Below are 20,618 nucleotides of genomic sequence, written 5' to 3'. Positions count from 1 at the left end.
AGATTGAAAAAGAAGTAAGACTATCTCTATTTGCACATGACATGACCTTGTATATAACAAATCTTAAGGAATGTGCTTAAAAAGACTATTAGAACTAGCAAATAAGTTCATCAGATTTCAAGGTACAAGATCAATATACCAAAATCAATTGTATTTCTATACACTTGCAATGAACAATCTGAAAATAAAATTGAGAAAACAGTTCCATTTACAATAGCATCAAAAATAAAATGCATAAGAATGTAACAAGAGATTTTCAGCCCTGAACCAAGATGGCGGAGTAGAAGGACGTGCTCTCACTCCCTCTTGTGAGAACACCAGAATCACAACTAGCTGCTGGACAATCATCAACAGGAGGACACTGGAACTCACCAAAAAAGATACCCCACATCCAAAGACAAAGGAGCAGCCACAATGAGACGGTAGGAGGGGCGCAATCACAGTAAAATCAAATCCCATAACTGCTGAGTGGGTGACTCACAGACTGGAGAGCACTTATACCACAGAAGTCCACCCACTGGAGTGAAGGTTCTGAGTCCCACATCAGCCTTCCCAACCTGGGGGTCCAGCAGCGGGAGGAGGAATTCCTAGAGAATCAGACTTTGAAGTCTACTGGGATTTGATTGCAGGACTTTGACAGGACTGGGGGAAACAGAGACTCCACTTTTGGAGGGCACACACAAAGTAGTGTGTGCATCGGGACCCAGGGGAAGGAGCAATGACCCCATAGGAGACTGAACCAGACCTATCTGCTAGTGTTGGAGGGTCTCCTGCAGAGGCAGGGGGTGGCTGTGGCTCACCATGGGGACAAGGACACTGGCAGCAGAAGTTCTGGGAAGTACTTATTGGCGTGAGCCCTCCCAGAGTCTGCCATTAGCCCCACCAAAGAGCCCAGGTAGGCTCCAGTGTTGGGTTCCCTCGGGCCAAACAACAGGGAGGGAACCCAGACCCACCCATGAGCAGTCAAACAGATTAAAGTTTTACTGAGCTCTGCCAACCAAGGCAACAGTCAGCTCTACCCACCACCAGTCCCTCCCATCAGGAAACTTGCACAAACCTCTTAGATAGTCACATCCACCAGAGGGCAGACAGCAGAAGCAAGACGAACTACAATCCTGCAGCCTGTGGAACAAAAACCACATTCACAGAAAGATAGACAAGATGAAAAGGCAGAGGGCTATGTACCAGATGAAAGAACAAGATAAAACCCCAGAAAAACCACTAAATGAAGTGGAGATAGGCAACCTTCCAGAAAAAGAATTCAGAATAATGATAGTGAAGATGATCCAGGACCTCGGAAAAAGAATGGAGGCAAAGATCGAGAAGATGCAAAAAATGTTTAACAAAGACCTAGAAGAATTAAAGAACAAACAAACAGAGATGAACAATACAATAACTGAAATGAAAACTACACTAGAAGGAATCAATAGCAGAATAACTGAGGCAGAAGAACAGATAAGTGACCTGGAAGACAGAGTGGTGGAATACACTGCTGTGGAACAGAATAAAGAAAAAAAGAATAAAAAGAAATGTAGACAGCCTAAGAGATCTCTGGGACAACATTAAACGCAATAACATTTGCATTATAGGGGTCCCAGAAGGAGAAGAGAGAGAGAAAGGACCCAAGAAAATATTTGAAGAGATTATGGTTGAAAACTTCCCTAGCATGGGAAAGGAAATAGCCACCCAAGTCCAGAAAGCACAGAGAGTCCCGTACAGGATAAACCCAAGGAGAAACATGCTGAGATACATAGTAATCAAATTGGCAAAAATTAAAGACAAAGAAAAAATATTGAAAGTAGCAAGGGAAAAATGACAAATAACATACAAGGGAACTCCCATAAGGTTAACAGCTTATTTCTCAGCAGAAACTCTACAAGCCAGGAGAGAGTGGCATGATATACTTAAAGGGATGAAAGGGAAAAACCTACAACCAAGATTACTCTACTCGGCAAGGATCTCATTCAGATTCGATAGAGAAATCGAAAGCTTTTCAGTCAAACAAAAGCTAAGAGAATTCAGCACCACCAAACCAGCTCTACAACAAATGCTAAAGGAACTTCTCTAAGTGGGAAACACAAGAGAAGAAAAGGACCTACAAAAACAAACCCAAAACAATTAAGAAAATAGTCATAGGAACATACAGATTGATAATTACCTTAAACGTGAATGGATTAAATGCTCCAACTAAAAGACACAGGCTTGCTGAATGGATACAAAAACAAGACCCGTATATATGCTGTCTACAAGACACCCACTTCAGACCTAGGGACACATACAGACTGAAAGTGATGGGATGGAAAAAGATATTCCATGCAAATGGAAGTCAAAAGAAAGCTGGAGTAGCTATACTCATATCAGATAAAATAGACTTTCAAATAAAGAATGTTACAAGAGACAAGGAAGGACACTATATAATGATCAAGGGATCAATCCAAGAAGAAGATATAACAATTATAAATATATATGCACCCAACATAGGAGCACCTCAATACATAAGGCAACTGCTAACAGCTATAAAAGAGGAAATCGACAGTAACACAATAATTGTGGGGGACTTTAACACCTCACATCAATGGACAGATTATCCAAAATGAAAATAAATAAGGAAACAGAAGCTTTAAATGACACAATAGACCAGATAGATTTAATTGATATTTATAGGACATTCCATCCCAAAACAGCAGATTACACTTTCTTCTCAAGTGCGCACGGAACATTCTCCAGGATAGATCACATCCTGGGTCACAAATCAAGCCTCAGTAAATTTAAGAAAATTTAAATCATATCAAGCATCTTTTCTGACTACAATGCTATGAGACTAGAAATGAATTACAGGGAAAAAAACGTAAAAAACACAAACACATGGAGGCTAAACAATACCTTAGTAAATACTCAATGGATCACTGAAGAAATCAAAGAGGAAATCAAAAAATACCTAGAGACAAATGACAATGAGAACATGATGATCCAACACCTATGGAATTCAGCAAAAGTAGTTCTAAGAGGGAAGTTTATAGCTATACAAGCCTACCTCAAGAAACAAGAAAAGTCTCAAATAAACAATCTAACCTTACACCTGAAGGAACTAGAGAAAGAAGAACAAACAAAACCCAAAGTTAGCAGAATGAAAGAAGTCATAAAGATCCGAGCAGAAATAAATGAAATAGAAACAAAGAAATCAATAGTAAAGATCAAAAAAACTAAAAGCTGGTTCTTTGAGAAGATAAAATTGATAAACCCTTAGCCAGACTCATCAAGAAAAAGAGGGAGAAGACTCAAATCAATAAAATTAGAAATGAAAAAGGAGAAGTTACAACAGACACTGCAGAAATACAAAGCATCCTAAGAGACTACTACAAGCAACTCTATGCCAATAAAATGGACAACCTGGAAGGAATGGACAAATTCTTAGAAAGGTATAACCTTCCAAGACTGAACCAGGAAGAAATAGAAAATATGAAGAGACCAATCACAAGTAATGAAATTGAAACTGTGATTAAAAATCTTCCAACAAATAAAATTCCAGGACCAGATGGCTTCACAGGTGAATTCTATCAAACATTTAGAGAAGAGCTAACACCCATCCTCCTCAAACTCTTCCAAAAAATTGCAGGGGAAGGAACACTCCCAAACTCATTCTATGAGGCCACCATCACCCTGATACCAAAACCAGACAAAGATACTACAAAAAAAGAAAATTATAGACCACTATCACTGATGAATATAGATGCAAATATCCTCAACAAAATACTAGCAAACAGAATCCAACAACACATTAAAAGGATCATACACCATGATCAAGCGGGATTTATCCCAAGGATGCAAGGATTCTTCAATATTATGCAAATCAGTGTGATACACCATATTAACAAATTGAAGAATAAACACAATATGATCATCTCAATAGATGCAGAAAAAGCTTTTGACAAAATTCAACACCCATTTATGATAAAAACTCTCTCCAGAAAGTGGACATAGAGGGAACCTACCTCAATATAATAAAGGCAATATACGACAGACCCACAGCAAACATCATTCTCAATGGTGAAAAACTGAAAGCATTTCCTCTAAGATCAGGAACAAGACGAGGATGTCCACTCTCACCACTCTTATTCAACATAGTTTTGGAAGCCCTAGCCACAGCAATCAGAGAAGAAAAGGAAATAAAAGGAATCCAAATCGGAAAGAAGAAGTAAAACTGTGACTGTTTGCAGATGACGTGATACTATACATAGAGAATCCTAAAGATGCTACCAGAAAACTACTAGAGCTAATCAATGAATTTGGTAAAGTTGCAGGATACAAAATTAATGCACAGAAATCTCTTGCATTCCTATAGACTAATGATGAAAAATCTGAAAGAGAAATTTAGGAAACACTCCCCTTTACCATTGCAACAAAAAGAATAAAATACCTAGGAATAAACCTACCTAGGGAGACAAAAGACCTGTATGCAGAAAACTATAAGACACTGATGAAAGAAATTGAAGATGATACCAACAGATGGAGAGATATACCATGTTCTTGGATTGGAAGAATCAATATTGTGAAAATGACTATACTACCCAAAGAAATCTACAGATTCAATGCAATCCCTATGAAATTACCAACGGCATTTTTTAAGGAACTAGAACACAAAATCTTTAAATTTGTACGGAGACACAAAAGACCCCAAATAGCCAAAGCAGTCTTGAGGGGAAAAAATGGAGCTGGAAGAATCAGACTCCCTGACTTCAGACTATACTACAAAGCTACAGTAATCAAGACGATATGGTACTGACACAAAAACAGAAACATAGATCAATGGAACAAGATAGAAAGCCCAGAGATAAACCCACGCATCTATGGTCAACTAATCTATGACAAAGGAGACAAGGATATACAATGGAGAAAAGACAGTCTCTTCAATAAGTGGTGCTGGGAAAACTGGACAGCTACATGTAAAAGAATGAAATTAGAACACTCCCTAACACCGTACACAAAAATAAACTCAAAATGGATTAGAGACCTAAATTTAAGAATGGATACTATAGAACTCTTAGAGGAAAACATAGGAGGAGCACTCTTTGACATAAATCACAGCAAGATCTGTTTTGATCCACCTCCCAGAGTAATGGAAATAAAAACAAAAATAAACAGGTTGGACCTAATGAAACTTAAAAGCTTATGCACAGCAAAGGTATTTATTGGAAAGGAAACCATAAACAAGACATAAGGACAAACCATAAACAAAGGAAAGGAAACCATAAACAAGACAAAAAGACAACCCTCAGAATGGGAGAAAATATTTGCAAATAAATCAACGGACAAAGGATTAATCTCCAAAATATATAAACAGCTCATGCAGCTCAATATTGAAAAAACAAACATCCCAATGAAAAAATGGGCAGAAGACCTAAATAGACATTTCTCCAAAGAAGACATACAGATGGCCAAGAAGCACATGAAAAGCTGCTCGACATCACAGATTATTAGAGAAATGCAAATCAAAACTACAATGAGGTACCACCTCACACCAGTTAGAATGGGCGTCATCAGAAAATCTACAAACAAATGCTGGAGAGGGTGTGGAGAAAAGGGAACCCTCCTGCATTGTTGGTGGGAATGTAAATTGATACAGCCACTATGGAGAACAGTATGGAGGTTCCTTAAAAAACTAAAAATAGAACTACCATATGATCCAGCAATCCCACTACTGGGCATATACCCAGAGAAAACCATAATTCAAAAGACACATACACCACAATGTTCATTGCAGCACTATTTACAATAGCCAGCTCATGGAAGCAACCTAAATGCCCATCGACAGACGAATGGATAAAGAAGATGTGGTACGTATGTACAATGGAATATTACTCAGCCACAAAAAGGAACGAAATTGGGACATTTGTTGTGACGTGGATGGATCTAGAGACTGTCATACAGAGTGAAGTAAGTCAGAAAGAGAAAAATATCGTATATTAACACATATATGTGGAACCTAGAAAAATGGTACTGATGAACCGGTTTGCAGGGCAGAAATTGAGACACAGATTAGAGAAGAAATGTATGGACACCAAGGGGGGAAAGCGGCAGGAGGGTGGGGGTGGTGGTGAGATGAATTGGGTGATTGGGATTGACATGTATACACTGATGTGTATAAAATTGATGACTAATAAGAACCTGCTGTATAAAAAAATAAATAAAATTTAAAAAAATTTAAACAAAAAACCAAAAGAAACAAACAAAAGACAACAACAACAACAAAAAAAGAAACAGCACGTCACCAGCACCCCAGAAACTTACTTTGCATGTCCCACCAGTCACTGCCCCCCATCAGAAGTATCCACTGTCTTGCTTCTAACATCATAAATAAGTTTTGCCTGTTGTAAACATAATATAAGTAGAATCAGTGTGGGTACTTTTTTACATCTGGCTTCCTGTGCTAATATTTTGTTTGTGAGAGTCAGTCTTGTTGTTTCATGTATTTATGGTTTGTTCATCCTCATTACTATACGTTCCACTGTGTGATTATACCACCATGAATTTATTCTTCTTACTGTTGATGAGCATTTGAGTTGTGTCCAGCATTACATATAATGTGGCTATAGACATTCTTTTATGTGTCTTCTGGTCAACATGTATATGATTTCTCTTGTCCATATACCTAGGAGGGGTGATATGTTCTCTTAAATAATAAAGATCTGGAAAAGCTTTGAGAGCTACACTGAAAAAAAGAAGAAGAATTTAACAAAAGTGTAAAATTTATACTTTGAAAACTAAAAAATATTAAAGACTATCTAAGTAAATGGAAAAATATTCCATGTTCATGGATCAGAAGCCTTAACATTGTTATGATGGCAGTGTTCTTTAGATCAATCTACAAACTTAGTGCTATCTTAGCTCAGGCTGCCATAACAAAATAACATAGATTGGATGGCTTAAACAACAGTAATGTATTTTCTCACAGTTCTGGAGGCTGGAAGTCCAAGATTAAGGTGCCTTCATAGTCGGGTTATGGAGAGCTCCCTTCCTGGCTTGCAGACAGCTACCCTCTCACTGTGTCCTCACATATGACAGAGGGAGGGAGGGAGGAGCAGAGAGAGAAAGGGAGGGAGAATGAGAATGAGCAAGTTTTCTGGTGTCTCTTGTAATGAGGTCACTAATCCCATAATGAAGGTCCCATCCTTATCACCTCATCTAAACCTGATTATCTCCTAAAGGCCACCTATCTAAGTACCATCACATTAGGGCTTGGGGCTTCAACATATGCATTTGGGGGAGGGCACTATTCAGTTCATAACACATGTAATCACTATAAAATCCCCACTTGCTTCTCTGTAGAAATTGACAAACTGATTCTAAAATGCATATGGAATTGAAAGGAACATAAAATAGCCAAAGCAGTCTTGAAAAAGAAGAACAAGGTTGGAAGACTCAAACTTCCCACTTTCAAAACTTACTACAAAGCTACAATAAACAAAACAATGTGGTACAAGGATAGACATATAGATCAATAGAGTCGAAATGAGAGTGCAAAAATAAACCCTTATATTTATGGTCAGTTGAATGTCATCGAGGCAGCCAAAATAATTCAATAGGAAAAGAACAGTCTTCAACAAATGATGCTAGGAAAACTGAACATATGTATGTAAAAAAAAAAAGTTGCATTCTTCTTCACATCATACAAAAAAATTAACTCAAAATAAGTCAAAAACCTAAACATAAGAGCTAAAACTATAAAAATTTTAAGAAAAAATATAGGAGTAAATCTTTGTGACCTTTAGTTAGGCAAAGCCTCCTTGGACATGACACCCAAAGCACAAACAACTAAGGAAAATAGATAATTTGAACATCATCAAAATTAAAAACTTTTTTGCTTCAAAACATACCATGAAGAATGTGAAAAGCAACACACAGAATGGGAGATAAAATTTGCAAATCAGGGCTTCCCTGGTGGCGCAGTGGTTAAGAGTCCGCCTGCCGATGCAGGGGACACGGGTTCGTGCCCCGGTCTGGGAAGATCCCACGTGCCGCGGAGCGGCTGGGCCCGTGAGCCATGGCTGCTGAGCCTGCGCGTCCGGAGCCTGTGCTCCGCAATGGGAGAGGCCACAACAGTGAGAGGCCCATGTACCGCAAAAAAAAAAAAAAAAAAAAAAAAAAAATAAAAAAATTTGCAAATCATATATCTGGTAAAGGGCTTGTATCTGGACTATATAAAGAATACTTACAACTTAATAATAAAAAAGACAATCCAATTTCAAAATGGGCAAAGGATATGAATAGACATTTCTCTGAAGAAGTTACATAAATGTCCAATAAGCACATGAAGAAATGCTCAACATCATTAGCCATCAATGAAATGCAAATAAAACCACAATGAGATAAACTTCACACCCACTCAGTTGGCTATAATCAAAAAAGGCAGATAATACAAGTGTTGGCAAGAATGTGGAGGAATTGGAACCCTCATACCTTGCTGGTGGGAATGTAAAATGTGTAGGTGCTTTGGAAAACAATCTTGCAGTTCCTCTAGGGGTAAATGTAGAGTTACCATATAACTCCAACAATTCCAAATTCCACTGCTAGACTTACGCTCAAGTACCGTATGTTCACACAAAAACTTGTACACAAATGTTCATAGCAATATTATTCATAAAGTCAAAAGTTTGAAACAATTCATATATCTATCAGCCAGTGAATGGATAAGTACAATGTGGTATATCCATACAGTGGAATATTATTCAGCAGTAGAAAAGGGATACTGATACATGCTCCATGTGGATAAACCTTGAAAACACAAATGGCCCATAAACAGGTAATACCATTCTCAATTTCACTAATAATCAGGGAAATTAAATTTAAAATCACAATAGAACATCCTTTCACCTGTACCATGTTAACTAAATATAAGAAGTTAGGTGTTACCTGGTATCTGTGATAATATAGCTTAGTGAGAACTGCTGGTGGGAATGTAAATGGGAAAAACTTATTGGAAAACAGTGAGACATCACCTCACAGATACAAGAATGTTCAAGGCAGCATTTCCATAAAGGAAAAAAAAAAAACCACAAGAAGCTTGGATATCCTTCAACAGTGGAATAGATCAATTGTGATATAGTCAGACAACGAAATACAGCACAGCAGTGAAAATGAATGACCCACAACTACATGCATCGACATGGATGAATCTCAAAAACATAATACTGAGAGAATGAAGCAGTAAATTACACAGAAGAGTAGATGCAGTGTGATTCCATCCATATAAAGTTCAAAAACAGGCAAAACTAAACAATATATTGTTTGTAGATACCTCAAAGGTAGTAAAACTGTAAAGAAAAGCAAGAGAATGATAAACACAATTTGGGACGTGGTGTGGGAACCAGGGCGCTCTTAGGGAGACGGGAACAGGCTTCTGAGCTGCTGGTGATGTTCTGTTTCATAAACTCGGTAGTGAGTAGCTGGGAGCATGTTTTATTCTTCTTCTTTACACTGTACATATATATTTACTACATCTTCTGTATGTATAATATATTTCACAATTTAAATGTTTAAAATAATGAATGAGATCACCCTCAGGGGCCCTTCTAACACTTTGATTTTGAAATTCCGTAAGACTGTCTCATTTGAAAAGTTGAAAATCAACAGAATTATTATGACAGAATCCTAGACTCTCAGATCTGGATGTGTCCTCAGTTACCACATAGCCCCCTCATTTTACAAATGAGGCAACTGAGCTCCAGAGGGGTGAGGTCACTTTTTCAAAGTCACACAGCACCTGAGTGCTAGAATGGGAATATGGAGGAAGGTCCAGTGACCCTCAAAACAGTACATTTTCCACTGAAACACAGTGTGGGCTGTGTGCATGTCCTGTTCTAGGCCTTATGTTTACAGTAAGCATTCTGTGTTTCCTGGAAGCAGTTCTGAGTTCCCATATTCTGTCCCATTGTCAGACTATATGATCTTTCTTTTAATTAATAGACTATATTTTTCTGATTCACAGAATAATGACTGCCCTGGATGTATTAATTCCACATCACTTCCATACTACAGACCCTCTCCATGGCCTTTCCTGTTATTTGAATGAAGAGCTCTGCTCAGCCTCAAATACATCTGTCGTGCTGGTCCAGCTTTCCTTCCACCCCATGTTCCCCACTGTATTTTCAGGAACCCCTGGGATTCTTATCAACCTTTACATCCTTTCTACCTTCCTCCTTCAGCTCCTTGGGGGAAATGAAGGAACTGATTGTTCCAAGTTTTCATATGGCCTCCTGGTTTTCTCCACTGGGAGAGGTGGCTCTGGAAGTGGAATTGGCAGGGGACACAAAGGAGAGAAAAGAAGGGAAAAAACAGGGGCTGTTTCCAATGAGGTTGTAGGCCATGACCTGACTAATTCCACAGCCATGAAGTCAATTGATCTGCCACCTGCACATCCCAGAACAGCCTGTTCTCTGGCCTTGCCTGCCTTCCAGACCAGGCATTGTTTGATGTGATGAGTTTTCATTAAGCCTGACGAAAGTTGGACCCTTCCCCACCTACCACCAGCACCAGCACCACTTCTACTCATAAGCCCTGCCCCTCTGCAGGGGTGGTCTCCAGCGGCTGCCAGCTCTACCTCACATGGAATTTAAAATGTTTAGGCATATAGTCAGCCCTACCTGCTCCTAGACTCACAGGATGTCAGTGTCAGAAGAAAATCTCAGGTCATTTCTTGTCCAGTTTCTGCTCTTTACACAGACGTGAACAGAGGCCCCAGACAACAGAGGACCAAGTTCAGAGTCACCCAGAGAGTTAGATGGCCCAGGTGGTCTGATTCCCAGAGCAGAGTCTCTCACGGTCCTAGACCGTTTCCCCTGGTGCTGTGACATTTGGAGCTGCCCTCCTCCCTCACCTTGGCCCTTGGAGCCTACCTCTGGCCTGCGGAGTGAACAAACACTTGCAAAATTCTTCTGACATTCACCTAGAGGTCCCTCCTACTTTTAACCTGGCTGCTTTTGCAAAACAGTGTTCCCTATTAAAGATAAGAGAGTATTTACTGGGGTGATGTCACCCAGTCCAGGCCAGGTCCTCACACGTACAGGCTTGGAAACCATCTTGTTGTTTTCCCCACCATGGATCACGCTTGGTAAAGCTGAATCATGCTAACCACGTCTTTGGGAAACCGACGTATAAAACCCAAGTGCCTGTTTAGTAACATAAACAAGAGCTGTAACTCTGTTGTACTAGTTCATGTTGCCCTGATCAGCTGCTTCTCTCACAAAGGCAACCTATGTAGAAAGTCAAACTGTCAGACTCAGAACAAGGGGAGCTGGTCTCGGGATTTGAATGAGCTCTCCAGTGGCCTTCCTTTGATTGCGGACCAGCCCCTTCCTGGCTGACCCATCCTTGCTTTAGCTGGATCAATAAACTCAGCAGTTCCGGTGGCTCTGAGAGTCAGTTCAATCTCTTGGAAGAAACTTAGCCTCTTTCTGCTCTTCCCATTATGCGTTCATTTCATAACTTAACTCTCAGAGGGAAATCTCATTTCCCACGTTTCTAAGTCCTTTGGGGGAGGGGAGTCCCACATGATTCAGTTGTTCAGATACCGATAATTATATCCACCTGCTCTTCTATTATCTGCCCTGTATTACTTCATATTGTCCACCTGCTCTTCTATTATCTGCCCTATATTACTTCATATTGTCCACACGGATATCCCAAAAGACTTTATGAAGTACCTTATGAAATCATCTTGCCTCTCTGTTCAGAAGTCATCAGTGCAATTGATCATTTCTGCAGCTGGGTAATGGGGAATCATTATAATCTTCTCTCTACTGTTGCATATGTCTGAGATTTTTCAAAATAATTTAAGATTTTAAAAACTAGGGGAAAAACCATCCATGGCTTCCTAGTTTCCCACAAAGCCTAAACGTCTTAAACTGGACTTGGCCCCTCTTCCTCCAACTGGCCTGGCAATATTTTCCTGTAATATTGCCTTCCACTCTCTAAAAACACCACCCTTACCCTAGCCCCATCTCCACACAAATATCGCCTGCAGTTTCCTGCCTTTGTGCTTTAGCTCATTCCATTCCTTCACTTCAACTTAGATGCTCCCTCCTCCAGAAAGCCTTCATTGATTCCTCCCACTCACAGCACTTGCTACCTGCACCAGCCCATGGCCTGTCCCCACTGATGTATGTTCTATGTGGTCTTCCCTCTGCATCCATTGTTAGCTCTTTGGAGTTCAAGGATTGTGTTTTATCATTCCTGCCTGGGAACAGATCTACCTTTTATGGCTATGGTGAAGCTGGATTATAATCTTCAAATCATACATCCCATTGCCATCCTAACTTGTCTTCACCTAGCACAGACTCATGCACGTAGGAAATGCCCAGGGCATTTTTAACTGAATGATTCTTTCATCAAACTCATGATACCACCAGCTGCGTTGCATTGCGTGAGCCACATGGCTTTAAACATTTCCTCCATCTTTTGAGAGAATTGTATAGCATGGGTGGTCTCAGCATGCATCAGGATCAGCTGGGGAGTGTGCTAAAATGCAGATGCCTGGGCTCCAACCCGAGGGAGTCTGATTCAGGTCCAGGCAGCTGCATCTCAAGAAGACCGCCAGGTGATTCTGATGCAAGTGGTCTTCAGGCCATCCTATAAGGAGCACTGGCCCCAAAGGCCCATGAGGTCCCATGCGTCACCATTCTCTGGCCACTTACGACTGAGTCAGACAGTAGCCTTGTCCCCAGCGAGAACCTCATGCTTGCAGACCCTCCCTGGACTCACCTGCCTTTGTTTCCCGCCTTGTTTCCCCAAGTGTGTGGCTGTGGCCTGGCTCAGTCAGGCTTCTTCTTCAAGAACCAGGAGTACATCTGCACCCAGGACTACCAGCAACTCTACGGCACCCGCTGTGACAGCTGCCGGGACTTTATCACGGGCGAGGTCATCTCTGCACTGGGCCGCACCTACCACCCCAAGTGCTTCGTGTGCAGCTTGTGCAGGTGAGCAAGAGGCCAGCGGGGGTGGGGACCCTCTGCCTGGGATCCTGCAGAAGGGAAGAAATGGCCTTTCCCAGGCAGATCTGGGGCTTACTCGGCTTTGTGCTGGACACTTGCATCCTCTAATCTCAGGGGTGGAAGGACCTGACAGGCCAGTGATTTTCAAACATTTAGCGGCTGAATCCTGTTTGTCAAACGTGATCTAGTATAAAACACTAGTTTGTCCCGAGATGAAGGCAGCGTAAGGATCTGAGCCCCAACACTCAGCCTCCCACTTCCCATCAAAAGGCCCTGAAGGAACCACTGAGGGCCCTGGCCTCTCAAAACTCAATTTGGAATCCATGAATCTGGCTCACGCTCTCACACCCTCAGCCACATGCGGTACTGGGATATCTGTTTATAGCCTTCCTCCATGATCCTGGCAGGTGACCCCACCTCTGTAAGCCTCAGCTTCATTGGTGAATCGACATCAAAGCCAGTCCAACTTCATTGGGTTTCCATGAAGATAAATGAGATGGTACATGCAGAGAGACCTTCTCTCAATGACTGGTACCAAATTGTGTCCACTTTTATTCTCTTCATTATCATAATGATCATTATCTAGCCTCTCAAGACCTCTGATAGGTGATAGAAAGCTCACTCCTTCCCTCCTCCCCACCCTCAGCATCCCTGTCACTTGTTAACTTAGCAGATGTACATTAAGGGCCCAGTGTATGCTAAGCACCATAATAAGGAGATGAAAAAATAAAGAAAACCTCAACCCTGCCCACAGATACGTTAAAATTTAATGGGCTGCTCTGATTAAGTCATAAGTAAAGCACGATTGGAGTATATGTATGCATTTTTAAATTGGGAAAGTCATTTATAGATTAATTATTCTCCTTGTAAAATAACCACCTCTTTGTTACTAGTTAAGAGTAACTAACCAATTAGAGTTTCTGATTGAGACCAACGACACAGTGCATAAGAAAATATTATCACCCAGTGGAATTCATTCATTCATCCATCTAACCCTTAAGACCTGGAATCCCAGAACCATTGGAAGTTTGCACAGTAGGGTCCATATGGTCTAAAGTGGAGGTTTTGTGAAGCCCCATGGAGAATAGGCACCTTCCCAAGGTCATGCCGGGTCCTTTTACCATGAGTCAGTGCCTGGGCTGTGATGAGAACATGGCTCCCCTCCCTCCCTGGCACTCCCTCCATTGTTCCTGTTGCTAATGTAAGGGCAGTGGAGCCACTGCAGGCTTACGGGGGCATAAACTCAGAGTCCATATTAGCAGGCATCCCAAACCGCTCGAGCAAGAGCTGCTGTGTGATGGGATCAGCTGTGCTGAGGGTTCTATGCGCTTTATATTTAGTTAGGGAGGCAGGACATGACGAGCTTGAGCCCCTGAGCTGTGGAACTCAAACTGCACAAATGCAGGCGAGCAGAGGAAGAGGTTCTTTGAGGATGTCTGAACTTCCTGTGGATGAAAGAAGGAAATTTTGGCAAGTTGGGGAGGTGAATGAGTTCTTCCTGACGTACAGGGGATAGGTCAAGTTGGGATGGAAGAAGTCCTTCCAGGAAGAGGAAGTACCTCTGAGACATTTTTAGCCTCTTCATTATAGAAGAGAAATGTAAGCCCAAATAAGTGTCATGATTTGCCCAGTGTTTAAAAATCATGTAAATGGCCCAACTGGGTCTCCATTTCCGGTCCTGGCCCTAACTGAGTGGTTTAGCCTGACCCCGTGAACAGCACTTGAATGTACCTGGTGCTCTATGTGTGCTGTGTGTGCTACCAAAGGTCTTCAAGCACATGTGTTGTCAAGTCACCTATAGACACAGAACCCTCTAGAGAGGTGGTGTTGAATTTCTCCTTCATCCCTCTTGCAGGAAGCCTTTCCCCATTGGAGACAAGGTGACCTTCAGCGGGAAGGAATGTTTGTGTCAGACATGCTCCCAGTCCATGACGAGCAGTAAGCCCATCAAGATCCGTGGACCAAGCCGTGAGTCCTCCCCACGGGGCACGTCGCCGTCCACGGGTGCCATCTCCCAGGGCTCTCCTGTCCCAGCTTCGCTAACTGCTTCTGCAGCCTGGAGGGAAGTGGGGGAGGTTCCCACCCTGGAGGACTCCTGAAGCATGACCCAGTTGGCACACAGCCCAGACTCACAAACTTCCCTAAGCACAAACGCAGGGAAAACAGGCTGCCCAACTATAAACAGAGATGGCCTGTGCCACGTATTGGCCACTTGGGTGGTTCTCCTGGGATGAGCAGGGCTCCTTATCTCCCCTCTGGTCCACGCTCCCAAGGGCATCCCAACAGAGCTGATCAAGTGTTTTCCACCAGTGGCTGTCAATTTTTACAAATCCACTAAAGAAGAATATGCAGACATATCTTAACAAAAGAGGGAATATGAGAGAAGGCCACAAGGGCTGTGCTAGTGTCCCTTAGGGTGTGTTCCATGGACCGTGACATCAGCTTCACTGCAGGACTTATAAAAATACAGATTTCTGGGCCCACTCTGGACTTCTAGGAATGGGACCTAGAAATCTACAATCTTAATAAGCTTCTTGGGTGATTCATTCGCTGCTCCTAAGACCGAGAACTACTGTCTAAGGATGAGGAGGACACTTGGCAGGCCATCGTAAAGGTCACGTTCTATCACCAAAACATAGATTGGGAGTTGGGGGGAACTGAGGATCAGTAGTGCCTTGGGGGCTTCCCTGGTGGCGCAGTGGTTAAGAGTCCGCCTGCCGATGCAGGGGACGCGGGTTCGTGCCCCAGTCTGGGAAGATCCCACATGCCGCAGAGCAGCTGGGCCCGTGAGCCATGGCCGCTGAGCCTGCGCGTCCGGAGCCTGTGCTCCGCAACGGGAGAGGCCACAACAGTGAGAGGCCCGCGTACCGCAAAAAAAAAAAAAAAAAAAAAAAAAAAATAGTGCCTCGGAACAGTCATTCTGATTTGTGGAATGTCCATTCCATTCAAACGTGTCTAGCCGTAAGATATCCAAATCACTGTTCCAAGATGCCCTTATCAGGCCACTGACTGCATGTGCCCACACACACACACAGACACAGCCCCCTGGGTCTCAGTGAGCCAAGCTAAGCTCCGGCATTCTTTCATGTTACATGACACTCTCACTGGCCTTGTCGGCAGAATCAATGAAAGCCCATTAGCGTCTTGTGCGGCGTCACTGTGTGGTATGGGGGCTGTTGGTCACGGCACCAGCAGAGTCAGCATGCTGAGGCTGGGTCCGGCTGAGGAGGGCGAGCACAGAATACCCCAAGTCAGCAGGGCTGAGCTCCCGGGGGCTCCATTAGCATGGGAGCCAGTGGGGAGGCTCCCTCCCTTGCCCTTCCTTTCTTTCAGTTGAATCAGATCTGCTCCCAGACTTTCCGTCAGTATCTTCGGTGGGGCTCAAGAAAAATTTGCCGCTCTGATCAGGTTTCCATCTTGAGGTGGCTGAGTGCACACACTGTTATCCTTCATAACTCCTTGAAAGCATCATCCAGAATGACAGCAAGGCTGAGATGCAGGACCACAGCGCCATGGCTGATGCTGCCAAGGCGCCCAGACACCAGTGGGACCACGTGTGAGTTCATAGAGGGAAGCCGGCTGGAGTCAGGAGGCTGCCATCCTTTTGTGTGAATGCACAGCCATCATGTAGCCTCCCTGTGGCTCAGTTTACCCAACTTTGTGGAAAGCAAATGTATCAGTATTCGGGAATCAAACTAACATACGTCATAGTGTGTAAAATGCTCTCTAAATATAAAGTGAGGGATTTTGTTGGCTTGGAGGTTTAGTCTAGGAAACATACCAAAGGAGAACTGAGAATAAGATTCCTGAATCTGCTATTACTTCACTCAGCCTGTGTTGCATGTACTGTGTGCCTTGGGGAATCTCAGACAGGTGGGAGATTTCCTCAGCTAAGTGCGGGAGTCCTGCATGGGAGCATGTCCACAAGAAGAGGCTGTGTCCACCATAATTCTGCAGATCGGGAGGTGAAGAAGGTGAAGAAGAGTGAGTACAGAAGAGCAAGTGAGCACGTGGGCAGTGCTCACATCCGGGGGGATGCCTAGGATCATGGCTCATCTTGTCACTCATGAAGTCTAGACATCAATGTGTGGATCTACAGGGCATATGTTTCATAGAAATGTTTTCTCCCCAAAGGTGGTCATTGTCCACGCTGTAAACGCAAGGCAGCCTCCTGACTTGAGGGTAAGTTGGAAGGTCTGCTTAGTTCCCCAATGATGGAGGGAACTAAAACAAGATTCAAGAGAGTGCTAAGGTGAAGAACATATCATAGAGAAGGAAAATGAAAGCAGGAAAACTTGCTGTATTTTTGAGCTACAGGAGTGTGAAGTTTCATCCCTGGAATGTAAAGACATTCTGGAAAAGCAGGAGCAGTATCTCCTCAAAAGAGATCAAGAAGAATACTTAGGAACTGTCAAGAGAAAAGAACTGTATTACTTATCACAGGCGGAAGAAATGTTTCCTCACAAATATCACCAAGAAGAATCAGGAGCAGAAGTAGCATCGCCACCATCACCACCATAAGTACCACCATCACCACCGTCTTCACAATCACCACCACCATCATTACGAGCACCACTATCACCAACACTACCATCACCACTGCTAACATTGATTGACTGTGACTATTGCCAGGCACTGCACAGACCTCACTGAGAAGAATCAGCAGCAGTAGCACCACCACCATCACCACCAAAACCACCACCATCACTATTGCTAACATTGATTGGCCATTACTGTGGTCAGGCACTGCACTAAGTTTTCTATATATAACATCTCATTTAATCATTATAATAACTCTATGAGGGAGATAAGAGTAATGTTTTTTAGATGAGAAAACTAAGACTCAAACAGCATAAATGACTTGCCCAAAGTCACTCAGATAATGGTAATGTAACTGGAATGTGAGCCCAGGCAGTCTGGCTTTGGAGCCTATTTCCTTAACACCCTATACCAGAGACATGACTTGCTAATAGGAAGGGTCCTGTCTCCCTGGATTAGTTGCCTAAAACAAGGTGGGGAGCTTGCTATGACTCACAAACCCACTTATTTTTGCTGATCTAAGTGGAATGAATGACACAGTCAAAAAAACTAAAAATAGTTGTCTGGGGTCTTTAGAGTCTCCAGTAAACTGAGGGATTTAGGAGGAACAAGTGGTGGCATCATACTTTCTGCCAGCTGAAGGTTGTAATTTTGGAATGAAGAGGAATGTATGAGGAATGGAGTGGACAGCTGGCTCTGCAGAATCCAACTTGGGACAGGGTGTGGCCTGCTTATTACACCAGACCCGGGCTCCCGGATGGGGTGTTTGAGGCTCCACTGGATGGCCAAGAGTGAAAGTTGAGAGAAGAGGGAGGAAAAGGTCCTGATAAATATGAAGCCAGTACAGTGGAGGATGAGCAGTATAACATGAAAAGAAAAACCGTGTGGAGCAGGTATGCCAGAATTCTCAGGAGGCATCAGCAGGCCTTCCCTACATCAGAAATATTGCTTCTGACCTCATATCAGAGATTGGATAATGCACAGAGTATGAGTTAAAAACATGAGAATAGGGCTTCCCCGGTGGCGCAGTGGTTGAGAGTCCACCTGCTGACTCAGGGGACATGGGTTCGTGCCCCAGTCCGGGAGGATCCCACATGCCGCGGAGCAGCTGGGCCTGTGAGCCATGGCCGCTGAGCCTGCGCGTCCGGAGCCTGTGTTCCACAATGGGAGAGGACACAGCAGTGAGAGGCCCACGTACCGCAAAAAACAACAACAACAACAACAAAACATGAGAATATGGGATAATAACGATAGCAACCACTCTTTGCATATATACATGCCAAGCACTGTGCAAAGTCTTTCCAGGCCTGACTTCAGTTCATCTTCACACCAGTGTTGTAAGGAAAATGTTCAGATGAGGAAGCTGAGGTCATACAACTAGTCAGCTGGGGAGCTGGGATTCTCCCCTCAGCCAGCCTCTCTCCACTCACTCTAACCTCTCAGCTCAACCTCTAACTACTACACTGTACCATCTCCTAAATTTTAGCTCAAGGTGCTAATTCATCTCAGATGTGTCGCTGCAACTTAAAGAGATGAAACTCATCTCTTTTGTGGCCACAAAAGGATACAGCTCTTCAAATAAGGTTTATTGAAAAGATAGACAGTGGTGTTGTTGGCTAATAACATGTCTATCTCCATGGAATCCACAAGTGAATTTGCTCAGTGAATGACCATGTCAAGCAAGGAAAAGTGAAGTGCAAGGGATAAAGGAGAAGAGAGAAACTAGAGCTATCATTAAATATTTGAAGAAACTGACATGGGGGAAGAGGTAGATTATTCTTGGTTGCATAAAATAGGGGACGTCACAAGGAGTCAGGCATCAGCTCCATATAAAAAAGGCAGTCACGGGACTTCCCTGGTGGTCCAGTGGTTAAGACTCTGTGCTCCCAATGCAGGGGACCTGGGTTATATCCCTGGGAAGGGAACTAGATCCCACATGCATGCTGCAACTAAGAGCCCGCATGCTGCAATGAAGATCCCACATGCCGCAACTAAGACCTGGCACAGGCAAAAAAAAAAAAAAGAAGAAAAAAGGTAGTCATGACAATCTTACCTGTCCAAAGGCAAAGTGGACTTTCTCAAGAGGGGGTGAACTGCTCACCCCTGGAAGCGATGACACAGAGGAAGGTGCCCACCCCTGTTGAGAATGCTGTAGATTCCTGCACTGGGTGGGACTTTGGCCAAATGCTCTGTGAACTCTGAGCCCCTGTGGAATCATTTAACCCTATCATTGAGGCCCACAGAGACACAAGGTCAGCATTTGTGGCCTAGAAAGCTGGACCAGACGCCTGAGCCCTTGGGTTTTACTGTTCGGAGCATGGGCAAGTCACTTCAGAGGCCATCTGTCTATAAAAGAGGCGGGGGGGGCTTCCCTGTTGGCGCAGTGGTTGAGAGTCTGCCTGCTAATGCAGGGGACACGGGTTCGAGCCCTGGTCTGGGAGGATCCCACATGCCACGGAGCAACTGGGCCCGTGAGCCACAACTACTGAGCCTGCGCGTCTGGAGCCTGTGCTCCGCAACGAGAGAGGCCACGATAGTGAGAGGCCCGCGCACCGCGATGAAGAGTGGCCCCCGCTTGCCACAACTAGAGAAAGCCCTCGCACAGAAACCAAGAGCCAACGCAGCCATAAATAAATAAATAAATAAAGCAAACTGTCAACAAGTAAAACTAAATAAACACTATTATAAATAATGATAGTTAACATTTAAAAAAAAAAAAAAGAGGAGGGGGTACCTGACCTCTCTAAACTATGACATTCTGAAGACTGTGATGATCAGGATGGGGTGGGGGTAGACTTATCCCAGGAGAGAAGAAATCCTACAACGATTCTCCCAGCCCCCATTTGAAGGCCTGGGACTTGAAGCATTTTGCAACGGGAGACCTTCCTGCCCGCAGCTTGTGCTAAGAGACGTTAGAAAGGCGCTGTGTGGCCAGGAGGGGCGGGCTGTGGGAGCTGCCTCGTACACACACTTCATCAGGGCCCAGACCCTCCCCACAGCCTGCTGGGCACACCCACTTCCTAGACACATGGACACCTCATCTCCTCTCCCAGGACAGGCTCCCAGCTGGATGTAAGAACTTCAGCCAGCCTC

At 43.4% G+C, this 20,618-nt stretch overlaps 1 protein-coding gene across 1 annotated transcript in view; it reads left to right on the top strand.

The window, feature by feature from the left end:
• Positions 1–20,618, top strand: part of ABLIM3 (actin binding LIM protein family member 3) — a gene marked incomplete at both ends in the record, with an annotated part of 145,628 nt that overhangs the window by 58,530 nt on the left and 66,480 nt on the right. The window contains 2 exons of the mRNA XM_079701541.1: positions 12,788–12,971; positions 14,842–14,954. Of these exons, the coding sequence (XP_079557667.1) occupies positions 12,788–12,971; positions 14,842–14,954 (297 nt within the window). The remainder of the gene's footprint in view (positions 1–12,787; positions 12,972–14,841; positions 14,955–20,618) is intronic.

This window comes from Hyperoodon ampullatus (assembly GCF_949752795.1).
Source record: "Hyperoodon ampullatus genome assembly, chromosome: 4".
Lineage (NCBI taxonomy): Eukaryota > Metazoa > Chordata > Mammalia > Artiodactyla > Ziphiidae > Hyperoodon > Hyperoodon ampullatus.
This window is presented reverse-complemented; position numbering and strand designations above follow the sequence as displayed.